The sequence below is a fragment of the Lineus longissimus genome, chromosome 10 (genome assembly GCF_910592395.1).
Source record: "Lineus longissimus chromosome 10, tnLinLong1.2, whole genome shotgun sequence".
Classification (NCBI taxonomy): Eukaryota; Metazoa; Nemertea; class Pilidiophora; order Heteronemertea; family Lineidae; genus Lineus; species Lineus longissimus.
This window is the reverse complement of record NC_088317.1, coordinates 7,476,979-7,489,729: the sequence shown is the minus strand read 5'-3', so window position 1 is coordinate 7,489,729 and position 12,751 is coordinate 7,476,979. Positions and strand designations below refer to the sequence as shown.

The following is a 12,751-nucleotide window of genomic DNA, read 5'->3' as shown; positions in this document are numbered from 1 at the left end:
ATGTACACACATGTACACTCATGTATTACTTAAACTTCAACGTATTTGCCTGGGGATTCACTGCTGTGGATGCTAATGCTTTGCCTTTGGGATGTAATGATTAGTTTTCTATTATACTAAATGTAGCAATTCTTTTGGCTATCCTTTTGGCTTACGGCAAGTTTGCACCCTCTTTAATATATATAATATTTCTTGGCATCTCTTTGTATAGCTGCATCTTACTTCATTATTTTTCATTCTACATGTAATTATCTAAGGCTTAATTGCCATCTCTTAGATTTTCCAGAGTCATAAATTTATTAAAGATTCTGATTTCCCTTTGATATCAACTTCTGTCAAACATGTAGTATGGTACTTATAGTATTTGTCATCTCTTGTCATTACAGTTTTAACCGATGATTTTCCATGATGTAATATCATTCAACGTCAAGAAAACAACTAGTGAAAAATCCTGCTGTTTTCAAGTCTATTCGAGGTTCGGCCACAGTTACATTAATCAAACATTCTACTGCAGCTATCCTCGAGGAGCAAGACGGGCCTACATGCCGCAGGAGTCATAGCTAGTCCGCCAGATCAATTTGTTAATCCCAAGTGCACAATGTGGTGGCATGCCATGCCGCTGCCTTGCTTAATTATGCTACCACCCGATGTCTACCGATGTCGCCGCTGTTCGTCTTTATGATGCCGCTGCTCTCCTTAATTATGCTACTGAGACAAGACCACAATTGATTTTTTAAGCCTTTTAGCAGTTATAAATTGTCAATGTTTGACCGCGACACATCAAATAATGCGTGGTGTTGTGAATCTGAAATTTAGATTATGTTATTCCGGACAGTCGGGCAAGTAAATGGTGAAAAATAAACTGGTGATTGACCACGGAAATTTTTTGATAATCGACAAATTAGACAGACTTTGATATTTCCACTCTTTTCAGCCAACTGGCAGAAAAAACTCAAAACACGCCCTATTACGCCCTATTGCCCAATTAGCAAAATTCGAAATTAATTTTTTCATCAAATAATTTCTTTATATCTGTAGATATGCCACAGCAAATATTTTTTCAATACCTCTCCAAATATGTACTTGAGAGTTAAAAACATGCACTCCTCTAATTGATAGGCCTCGACCCTCCAACCTGTGAATATTCATTAGTGGTCTTGTCTCAATGAAGGTACATTTCAGGGGTTAACATTTTGAGAATTTTTTTCAAACTAATGTAGATGACATCCCACAACACTCCAACAAAGGAAAGTCATATCTGGACATTTTTGGAGAAATGAGAGACATTTCAAAGAGTGGTACAACTGTGCCAAAGCGACGAAAGAGGACAAAATCGACAAAAAGTCATGATTTTGCACCCAACAGCACCAAATTCAAAGACCTGCCCTGGCCAGAATAAGCAAGCTATGGAGCTGAAAATTTAGGATGTGATTTAGGAATATCTTTGCTGCGTAGGGCACAACTTTCAGAATCAAGGCCTAAGTAGTTTCAAAGAAATTACAAAATGAATGGCAACACAACAAGACTTGTAAAAATGAAACCGAACTTAGACCGGGGTCAGGTTGACTCTTATTTGGGTCAAATTAAGTTTTTTTTCTCATTATTTTAGCTTGTTTTGACCTTAAATCATCAGCAATATAATATTCTAAATGAATTAGAGTGATTTGAGCACATTCAAATTTTTCACTATATTGACCCAAAATGTAGTGTAAATGGAGACAAGACCACAATTGATTTTTTAAGCCTTTTAGCAGTTAAATTGTCAATGTTTGACCGCGACGCATCAAATAATGCGTGGTGTTGTGAATCTGAAATTTAGATTATGTTATTCCGGACAGTCGGGCAAGTAAATGGTGAAAAATAAACTGGTGATTGACCACGGAAACTTTTTGATAATCGACAAATTAGACAGACTTTGATATTTCCACTCTTTTCAGCCAACTGGCAGAAAAAACTGAAAACACGCCCCTATTACCCAATTAGCAAAATTCGAAATTAATTTTTTCATCAAATAATTTCTTTATATCTGTAGACTTGCCACAGCAAATATTTTTTCAATACTTCTCCAAATATGTACTTGAGAGTTAAAAACATGCACTCGTCTAATTGATAGGCCTCGACCCTCCAACCTATGAATATTCATTAGTGGTCTTGTCTCTACTGCCCGATGTCTACCGATATTTCCGCTTCTCGTTTTTGTGATGCCGCTGCTCTTTATTATGATGCTGCTGCTGATGTCGCAGTCTCCACTACTCTCCACCGGACGCCACCGCTGCGTGACAGTGGCTATTGCATTGCGATTACATTCCCTATGTCGCCAGCTTCGTCCCCTGATTGGACGACGCCACAGCCACTGGATGCTATCACCGACAGCTGAAAATTACGGACGTCCTTCGTTGTCAGTTCACTCTGCCGACAATTTGCTATTTCGCGACCTAATTTGCACGGTGTTCCACAGAATGGTTCTACCACACTATCAAGATCGTTACCTCACCGTTTTTGAACCACTTCCGTCCAGATGCAGCCGAGATAATGGGTGATATGAATAAAAACTAGTAAATGCTTTTACTTCAGTTTTTGAAGTATTTACTAGCGACTATATGAATAAACCAGGAGTATTAACTACAAGTACTTACTTTTACTTTTTACTAATAAGTAATAGTTAATACTAGTGCAGTACTTACTCCAAAAAAAGTAAATACTGCCCAGGATATGAATAATCAGCAGTATTTGCTAGGACTTTCCAAGTCTTCACTTGAAATTTTGAAGGTAGCTCCAGACCTACCTTAGACACAAACACGAACAGACGTTCATGAAAACATGGCAGCCTTCATGAACATACCAAGGAAAACAAAGGTATATGAGCCAAGGAGGACATGCCCGGCGCATCTTTACAGAGAACTTTATAGATTTGATGAGGAAAACGTGGATTGGTTGGCTCGGAACTTTCTTGTTGATAGTGGGGAAAATCGAGGAGGAGCACTGAGTGTCAATCAGCAGATGAAGGTATTTCTCAGGCATATCGGTGATCCTGGATTTCAGACAGGTGTCGGGGTGGATTTTGGAATCCATCAAACAACTGCATGTAAAACATTTTCAAATGTTTTAAACCAGATTGTCGAAAAAGCTGATTTGTGGATTAAGTTCCCGACAAGTGCTGCCGATATTCAATCAGCAAAGGATTCTTGGTTCCAAAAGGAGTATACCTTTCCCTTTGCGATAGGGGCAGTGGACTGCACCCACATCAAGGTCCAGAAACCGAAGAACCACGGTGATGAATATATTAATCGGAAGGCAGTTGCATCCATTAATGTCCAAGCTACGTGTGACGCAATGGAGAGGTTTACAAGTGTAAATTGTCAGTGGCCAGGATAGGTTCATGATTCGCGCATATGGAAGAACTCGGACGTTGGTATCTTCATGAAGAATTCCGGGACTGACGCACTTTTGTTGGGTGATAATGGGTACGGGATAGCCCCGTGGCTGATGACGCCTTTTAAAGATCCGCATGAACCTACCGAAAACTCCTACAATCGTCTCTTCACCAAGGAGAGAGTGATTATCGAGCGGTGTTTCGGTCAGCTGAAAAGGCGGTCCCCTATTCTACAGGAACGTGTCAGGCTCAGGCTCGGGAAGGTTCCAAGCCTTGTTGTGGCTTGTGTTATTTTGCACAACGTAGCTTAGTACATTCAGGATCCTGAAGATTTTCCGGAGGTGGTGAACAATAACAATGTTGACCTTGATGATGGAGAGGACTACAATGATATCCGGATTCGGCAACGGGGACAAGGGAGAAGGCGGCAAATAGCGAATATCATCCATGAAATGAACTAGGTCTCTGTCACTTGTAATGATTATTACATTGTTTGGAGATGAATGGTGTCTTGAGTAGTGAAGCAATCACCACTGTGCTTTTGAAAGACTAACAATGCATTTTTTAACCACAGACACTAATTCTGTAATTGACTGTACATGTAAATTTGACTACATATAGTTTGGAGCGGAGATTTGAGTTGTTCCAGGAGAACGAGGCGCTGCAGCTCCATCATTGAGAGGTTTTCAGTTTCTTCTGTTTCCGGAAGGACCTTTTTTTCTTCGGTGGAGGAGGAGGAGGGGGCAGTTTGCCTTCTTTCGCTTGAGTAGTTGAGCTAGTGTTACGACGGTGACCAGAAGTGGCTAGAGTAACGGTACTTGAGCTCTGGCGGTGGCGGTTAGTAGGGACTTCCACGTCTGGGGTAGACCTGGACAGCATAACCGATGATGAACGCCTCGTTCCAAGCCCAACACTCATGCCACCTGGTGAGAGAATCAGAGAAGGGTTTAAATTCTATGGCCTTGTGTTGTTTTTGTTTCTGTTTTGCCGAGGAAAGGTGTAAAATAAACCATTTTTGTCTATGATAAAACAATAAAATATGAATTATTGAATGAAATATGAAACAAGCCCTGTTGGCTTGGAAAGTTCGCGGAGCTTGAAATACCCACCTGGGTTACCGCTCAGGGTAGGATTGGACTCTGCATCAATTAGATCAAGAAGATCTGCCTCCCACTTCTTAAGTTCAATTGGCTTATTCCCAGTAGCGGTTCTGTCTGCCTTGGTCCGCAAATCTGTCTTCATGTTGTTCAACTTTTTGTTGACCTGCTTCTCCGTCATCTGGATGCCACTTCGTTGTTGATATTCAGCGATCAACTTTTTCATGGCTGCGGCCTTCTGTTTCTTTACGACAGGAGTTTGGGACTTGCTCAGAAGAATCGGATAGTCCTTCACAATTCTGACAAAAGTCGTCTGTTTACATTCGGACGTTTCGGCAATTTCTTCATCATTAAAGTCCGAAAGAGAGAGGCTTTCAGTGTCCGACATGACTGATAGAATGACCAGTACAAAATGACTGAATCACCTATGTGTTGCACTCTATGCACTACAAAACAAGGCCTATCGTTACTGTCCCCAGGAATAAAAGAACTATTTTAAAAACACCCTTGTTACCTCATCACATTCACGTGGAGGATCAATTTGAGTACGGTAACCCAGGCCCCAGACTAGTAAATACTAGTAGTTCAGAAGTATTTACTTTTCAGTAAAAGCAAATGTTTATTCATTATGGATTTAAGTATTTACTTATACTTTTAGTAACTACTAGCTAGTATTTACTGTTTTTTATTCATATCACCCAATGTTTGCTCGCCTACACTTCCTTTTCGTCAATGTTTTCTGCCACTGTCCTACAAGGAGGCTGCACTCGATGCCCTGTCCACCGCTGGTAGAGGTATTCCACTGGTTTTCGTTAACGCCCTGTCAACCGTATGCCATCGTCATCATCGGCTGCATCGCCCGAGATCGATCGATCTTTGTCATCAACGCCAACTGATGCTGGTACTGATTACCACTTCGCTGGGACGGCTTGGTTTCCTTCAAGGGGAAGGCGACATTACAGAGTACAAGTTACGAATTGGAGAACATGATGTCTTCCTGCGAGAGAACAGGATAATGAATTCTACATGGGATAATGAACACTATATTGAATAATGAACTCTACAGTGAATAATGAGCTCTACATGGGATAATGAGCTCTACATTGAATAATGAACTCTACATGGGATAATGAACTCTACAGTGAATAATGAACTCTACATTGAATAATGAGCCACATTGAATAATGAACTCTGAACATTTAGGATAGGTTTGAATTTGCAAAGGTGCTTCTTTCTGGAGTCTAGCACTGTCAGCACTGGCACGTGTAGTATGATTGGAACGTATTAAATTTTATGTCGTTCATACTCTACCCAGGTCAGACTTCTGCATGTGTACTCTTATCGGACACACCCGAGGAAAAATTAATCTATTTATAATAGAAAAATGATTAGCTAGTTCACGTAGCTACACCTAGGCGGCGCCCCAATACAGCCTCTGCCTCGTGAAAGCCGCCATTACTCAGTACTTTTTCCTCGGCGCTTTGTTAAACACAACTGGCCGAGTTTCTCCCTGAAATTCTACTAAATTAGAGCCGTTCAGGTTAAAGAAGGACCTCCCGAGGACACCTCTTACTTGAAGATGTTATCTGGACGCGGTTGAGATCTTTCCTTTTTCTTTTTCTCCACGCTTTTTGCCTTTGTGAGTGGTTTTTATCCAATCAAAATTTATATCAAGTTCCAGTATCTTCCCGGGCTTCTGGTCACGTGACCCAAAGAGAAAGAATAAGTTCACTGCTGCGTAGCTGTATATATAATTACATTATCAGAATATATTAGGATGGTTCTTTTCCAATCCTTCTTATCTTCTTTACTCTTTTCTCTTGGGTTTCCGCCGTGCCTCCTGGCCCTCCTTCCCTTCCGGATTGGTGATGGCCGGGTGTCTGGTGTGTCGGGGATTCATAGTCCCCACCCCGTTCCTTCCCCGGGTCAAGGTATTGACAAGTCAGTCCCTGTTAGGTCGGGCAGTTCCGCCCCCGGGATGACTTCTCCTTCTCCCGGTACTTCCGGGAAGAAGTTGAAGAAGTCTGTGCGGAGAGGGCCTAGAAAGCCTGGTCGGGGGAAGACTTCGTCCCCCCTCCCTTTCCTCCGCCGGGACCCCCGCTCTTCAGCGGCGAGGTCCCCGGGGCTCTGCAGAACGCTTGCCCTCACCCGACCCCGTCCTCCAGGCTGGGCACCCCCCTTCGGGGGTGTGCCCCCTGGGGAGGTCTCGTCGTGGAGCATCGGTGCCCCTGTCTTAGGGATGCTCCGCGAGACTTCGTCCGCCCCCACCCCCTTTTTCAGCAGGCAGGACTCCCGTGGGGGCTCTGGACGTTTTACGTCCCGATCCCTCGGGCGGCGCGGATCAGGGTTTGATGTTTGACCAGTTCCTCCAGCTCTCCAAAGTTGAGACCCCTGGATCCGCTCCCGACCTTTTCAGGCCGGTGAGCAGCGCCTCCCCGGGTATTGAGCCGTTTGTCCTTACAGATGTGCTCCCCCGTCCTCCTCCGGGGCTTTCGATTGGGTTGCGACCGCTCACATCCTTGGGCATAACTGGCACTGCCAGTCCCCTCTCGTCGTCTGCGGTTGCCCCGGTTGCGGTTGCCCCGGGGACCACCATCCCTTCGCCATTGGATGGGCGGCACGCCCGACTCCTCGTCCCTCCCTAGGGACGACGGTTCTTCCTTTGGCGTCCCCTTGTGGTGCAGGGCCGCGGTTCACCGCCCCGTGCCTGCCGCCCTTTTCCTTGCCGGGAGGTGTCCTGCCTGGTTTAGGCAGGGGCTTGGCGAGGGTGCATCGGGGGGGGGGGCTGGGCGAGGGATCCACGTTTCCCCCCCGCCTTGGGTGCGGTTAGGCCGACCGTTTCGCCGGTACGCCCCCACCCTGTCCCGTCTGGTCATATTGGGGTTGAGGACGGGTCGGTTTCACAGACTCGCTCCCTTCCCCCCCTCTCCCATGCCTGCACCATGGGAGACCCTTCGGGACCCTCGTCCGTCTTCATCCACTGGCCTTCTATCTATCTATCTATCTATGTATCACATTTATATAGCGCCCTTATCAGTCCTATATTGGGCCGTTCAAAGGCGCTTAACAAAAACAGAGTCTCTATAAGAAGTATATAGTCTTTGACAACAATAAACAATTCTAATGTTCGTAATGTTGTTGAAAAAGGTGGGTCTTCAGGAGTGTCTTAAAAGTTACGGCTGATCAGAGGCAGATGATTCAGCGCCTCACGGATCACCTGGAGAGTAAAAAACTCCGGGATCAGGCAGTGACGCGCCAGGGCGAGCGGCCGGTGGCTTTTGACCTAGGTTATCAGCCTATGGAATGCGAATCATCCGACTCACATTCCCCTTCCGGCCCGGCCTCGCTGGCCGATTTCCCCATCGAGGAGTGAGGACCCCACCATGGTGGCGGGTATGCGCGATCTTTTTATAATTTGTAATTTGTAATTTGTAATTTATTTGGCCAACATAATAATTAAAGTACATGTATGAGATTTTTAACAGTGGAAATAACGGCCAGGGACACAGCCAAGATCAACACTTAGATCGTTGTTATATTTGTGCGGAAAGAAAGAACCACGAAGCTAACCTGTTTACTATAAAAATGGAGACTCCCTTTATTATATGAGCATGCGCACTAGACGTAATAGTTTAGGCGCGAAATACAAACAACATATATTACATCACTTCCCCCTTCAAGAAATTCAGAGGGGTGTAACCATTGAGCACCAAGTATTCAAACTTTCAATTTAAAACATTTTAACACAGTTTTCACAAACGAATATCACACACAATTTTACACTTAAGACTAAACACTTAAACAACATATTTTTTTTCTTTTTCTTAAATTAAAACATTATAACTCTTTTCTCACATTCTACATTTAAAAGCTTAGTTAAATTGAATTCATATTTCTCCACATTACTAGTATACTCTTTCTCTTTCAAAGGTTCATTTTTATCACAGGTTTCCTTACTCTGGTAGACTTTCTGCTGGTAACTTCCACATGACCAGGTTTTGGCACATCTGCACTAGAATTTTTACTGGCGCTCACATGACTGTTAGGACTTTGAGTGAGGTCTAAAATTATCTCAGTCCTTGGATTTAAAACTGTTTCTACAGATCTAGGTACATGTACATGAATGTCACTATTTTCTCTGGGTACAGGATCATGAGATTTTCTACATTTAGGTACAGGCATATTTACAATCATATCTGACACCTCCATGTCATTTAGCAACTCTGTTTCAAGTTCACCAGTTTCACAAGATTCAACTTTGATCATGTGATCAGCATGGACAGTTTTAGAATTCGGTCCTATCTTAACAAGATAGTTTCTAGTACCTTTGACTTCTACAACCGAACCTAACAACCATTTGTCTGTTTTTCCCTTTGAGTTGGGGTTTTTCACTCTTACAACATCTCCAATTTCAAACGTTCGCTCAAGTTTCCTATGGCGATCAAATTGCAGTTTCTGCTGATTTTGCTTACATTCTACTTTTCTGGACATACTTGGTTTCACAAGATGCAATCTAGTTCTCAGCTGTCTTCTCATTAGCAATTCAGTTGGACTAACACCTGTGGTACTGTGAGGAGTGGATCTATATCTCAATAAAAAGTTAAGCGACAATGAACTTTTACCATCAATCACTTGTTTGGCAAATGCTTCTTTTACCACTCTTACTGACCTCTCTGCCGCTCCATTAGAGGCAGGATGGTAGGGTGCCACCTTTATATGCTGAATGCCATTCTTCATCATGAAACTGGAAAATTCCTCAGACCTGAATTGTGGCCCATTGTCAGAAACAAGCTGCTCAGGGAGCCCATGCTCTGCAAAAATGAGACGCAATTCGTCTACGGTGTTTTCTGCCGTGATTTTCCTCATTGGTTTCACTTCAATCCATTTAGAATGGCAGTCAACAAGTATCAAATAGTACAACTGTTTGTCTTCACAGAAATCGATGTGAACTCTCTGAAAAGGTCTACTAGGCCAAACCCAAGGATGCAACGGCAACTTTGCTGGAGCCTGTCTGACTCTCTGGCAAACTGAGCACGATTTTACCCTGTTCTCAACATCTGAGTCAATGTTTGGCCACCAAACATGACTTCTGGCCAAAGCTTTCATGGCACAAATTCCTGGATGTTCCCAGTGAAGCTCATCTAGGAGCTGTTCCTGGAACTTCCTCGGAATGACTACTCTAGTACCCCAAAGCACACAGTCCTGTTCTATGGACAATTGATCCCTACGATTGTAGAAATGTTTGAAAATCTCTGCAATGTTGCCTGCTTCCTTGTCTGGCCACCCATTTAGAACATGCACCCCAAAGCACACAGTCCTGTTCTATGCACAATTGATCCCTGCGATTGTAGAAATGTTTGAAAATCTCTGCAATGTTGCCTGCTTCCTTGTCTGGCCACCCATTTAGAACATGCTGTTTCACTTAACTGAGGACTGGGTTCACTCTGGTCTCTTTAGCGATGTCTTCTGCAAGTACTGGAAATCCTTCATCAAATGCGTTAATTACTGAGATGACACTTTCTGACACAGACTTTTCTATGTAAGGCCTTGGCAATCTGGACAAAGCATCATAATTTGCATGTTTTGTGGTACTTCTATACTCAATTTCATAGTCATATGCCCATCGTTGCATTCTAGCTGCTGCTATGGTAGGAATGCCAGATTTTGGACCAAGAATAGTCACCAAATGTTTATGATCGGTGACCAGAGTGAACTTTCTTCCATATAAAAAGTCGTGAAATTTTTTACTCCAAAAATAAGAGATAAGGCTTCACGCTCAATTTGGGCATAATTTCTCTCACTAGGGCTCAGAGATCTAGAGGCATATGCTATTGGTCTTTCATCACCATTTTCAAAGACATGAGAAAGAACGGCGCCTAATCCATAACAGGAAGCATCACAATCAAGTTTCAGCTTTTTCTTTGGATCATAATGGACTACTCAAATCTGATTTACATTTCTCATATGCCCTTTGGCATTCATTTGTCCAATTCCAAGCTACTCCTTTCTTCAACAGATTATGAAGAGGATGGAGTGTTGTGGCCAAATTTGGCAAGAACTGGTGATAATACTGAACCATCCCAAGAAAGGATCTGAGTTGTGATATATTCTTAGGTACAGGTGCTTCCTTCACTCCTTCTACTGAAGATTCGACAGGAGAAATTCCTTCACGACCATATTTCAAACCTAGGTAGATAGTACTGTATTTCACAAATTCACACTTTGAGAGTTTTGCATGGACTTTGTTTTCATACAATCTTTGCAACACTACTTCCAACAGGTCTAGATTTTCAGAGACAATGGGTGATATGAATAAAGACTAGCAAATGCTTTTATCTAAATCTTCATGTACATTTACACTAGGCCTTTCTGTACAAAACCGGAGTAAAAGCATTTGCTAGTCTTTATTCATATCGCCCATTATCTCCACCTAAATATCATCTTGTTTACACACGCATTTTGGAATGCCCTGTAAAATACTGTCCATTTTGGACTGAAAGATCTTTGGACTAGATTTGACTCCATAAGGAAGTTTAGTGTAGGTGTATATTCCTTTGTGGGTGTTGATGTTAAGATACTTCCTACTTTCAGGGTCAACTGAGAGTTGGGCATAGGCATGAGAAAGATCAAGTATAGAAAACACCTTAGAACCAGCCAATTGAACGTACAAGTCTTGGGTAGTTGGCAAAGTACATTGTTCATCTTCAACAAGTGGATTGATACTGACTTTGTAATCACCACATATTCTGACAGTTTTGTCTGTTTTCGGTACTACTACAATGGGACTTGCCCACTCAGCATGATCAACCTTTTCAATGACACCATTTTCTTCAAGCTTTTTCAACTCGGCTTCAACTGGTTCACGAAGTGCATATGGAACTCTGCGAGGCTTATGAAACACAGGTTTCGCACCCTCTTTAATCCTGATATGTGCAGAGTGACCATGCATGGCATCATAACTGTCTTCAAACACACTACTGTACTTTCGAAGAATCAGGTCTAACCTATCCTTCACTTTGTGATCTACCGAAGAGTTTTCATCTTTCACTGACGTTTCACCTAATTTATGTACAGAGTCAGTGTCACATTCTAAAATTTTATTCCAGTTCAACTTCAACTTTTCTAACCAGTTTCTACCGAGAAGGGCAGGCTTTCCAGGATGATCTACAATTATCAATGGCAAGTTGGCACTTTGACTTTTGTACTTCACATTCAAGTGAGCTTTACCACAAACAGAAATCTGGTCTCCAGTGTAAGTTTTCAGTTTCACAGGAGTTTTCAGCAGAGGAATATGAGAAAACTGCTTTTCATACTCAGTTTTTGACATGATGCTATAGTCAGCCGCTGTGTCAACTTGCATTAGTACTTGTACACCCTCAACATCAAGATTTACAAAGTAACCATTCTCAGTGTTCTCTGTATTTACTGAGGATACTACATGGTGAATAAAAAGATGTTCTTCTTCTTCTTCTTCTTCTTCAGTGGTCCACTTTACAGAAGCACGACGGTTTCCTTGCTTTCTGTTTTTACTAAAGTTCTTACTTTTCGAGTCCTTGCTAACTGGCACATTTTTAGTTTTACAAAACCTGGCAAAGTGTCCAGTCAAAGAGCACTTGTGACAAACGACTTCCTTGTGTGGACAGGACAGGACTTCTCACAACCAATCCCTCATTGATCCAATAATTGTAGGTCAGCCCGACTTCTTCTCCGATGTAAACGTCCTCCCTCAAGGCATCAGCGACCACTGTCCCGTGGTAGTCGACATACTCCAAACCAACCCCAAAGCAGCATTCAAGCGCCCGATCTGGCAGTTCAGCAAGGCAAACTGGAATGACCTCAAACAAGAAATGTCAAGCGTGGATTGGGACAACCTTCTACACACGGCCAACCTCAATGTAGCGGTAGAAGTCTTCACCACCACCCTACTTGAGACAAGTAAAAGATTCATCCCCTTCCAGCGGATCAAATTCTCTTCAAACGACAAGAACTGGATAACCGCCGAGATCAAAATAGAAATCAACAAAAGAAACAAGCTCTTTGGAAAAGCAAAGAAATCCGGTTCTAACATCGATTATGATATTTTCAAAAAACAACGAAACCACGTTATCTCACTGATCAAGAAGGCAAAGGATTCCCACCTTTCGTCGATAACGGACAAATTGAAAAATGGAAGAAAGGATAAAGACTGGTGGAAACTCGCCACAAGCATCTGCGGTTCAAGCAAAAACATCACAACTCCTTCACTAAATGTCAATGGTTTATCCGTAGACGACCCTACAAC

At 42.8% G+C, this 12,751-nt stretch overlaps 2 protein-coding genes across 2 annotated transcripts; both read right to left on the bottom strand.

Annotated features, from left to right (window-relative positions):
- Window positions 1-4,045: 4,045 nt before the first annotated feature.
- Window positions 4,046-4,858, bottom strand: LOC135495090 (uncharacterized). Its single transcript, XM_064783505.1, has 2 exons — window positions 4,483-4,858; window positions 4,046-4,296 (listed from the first exon to the last, which is right to left on the bottom strand). The coding sequence occupies exons 1-2, from the start codon at window positions 4,856-4,858 to the stop codon at window positions 4,046-4,048; spliced, it is 627 nt and encodes a 208-aa protein (XP_064639575.1).
- A 6,042-nt stretch (window positions 4,859-10,900) lies between these two features.
- LOC135495089 (uncharacterized protein K02A2.6-like) lies at window positions 10,901-11,797 on the bottom strand. The gene has a single exon (XM_064783504.1). It carries the CDS (start codon window positions 11,795-11,797, stop codon window positions 10,901-10,903), a length of 897 nt encoding a protein of 298 aa, XP_064639574.1.
- Between the last annotated feature and the right edge of the window lie 954 nt (window positions 11,798-12,751).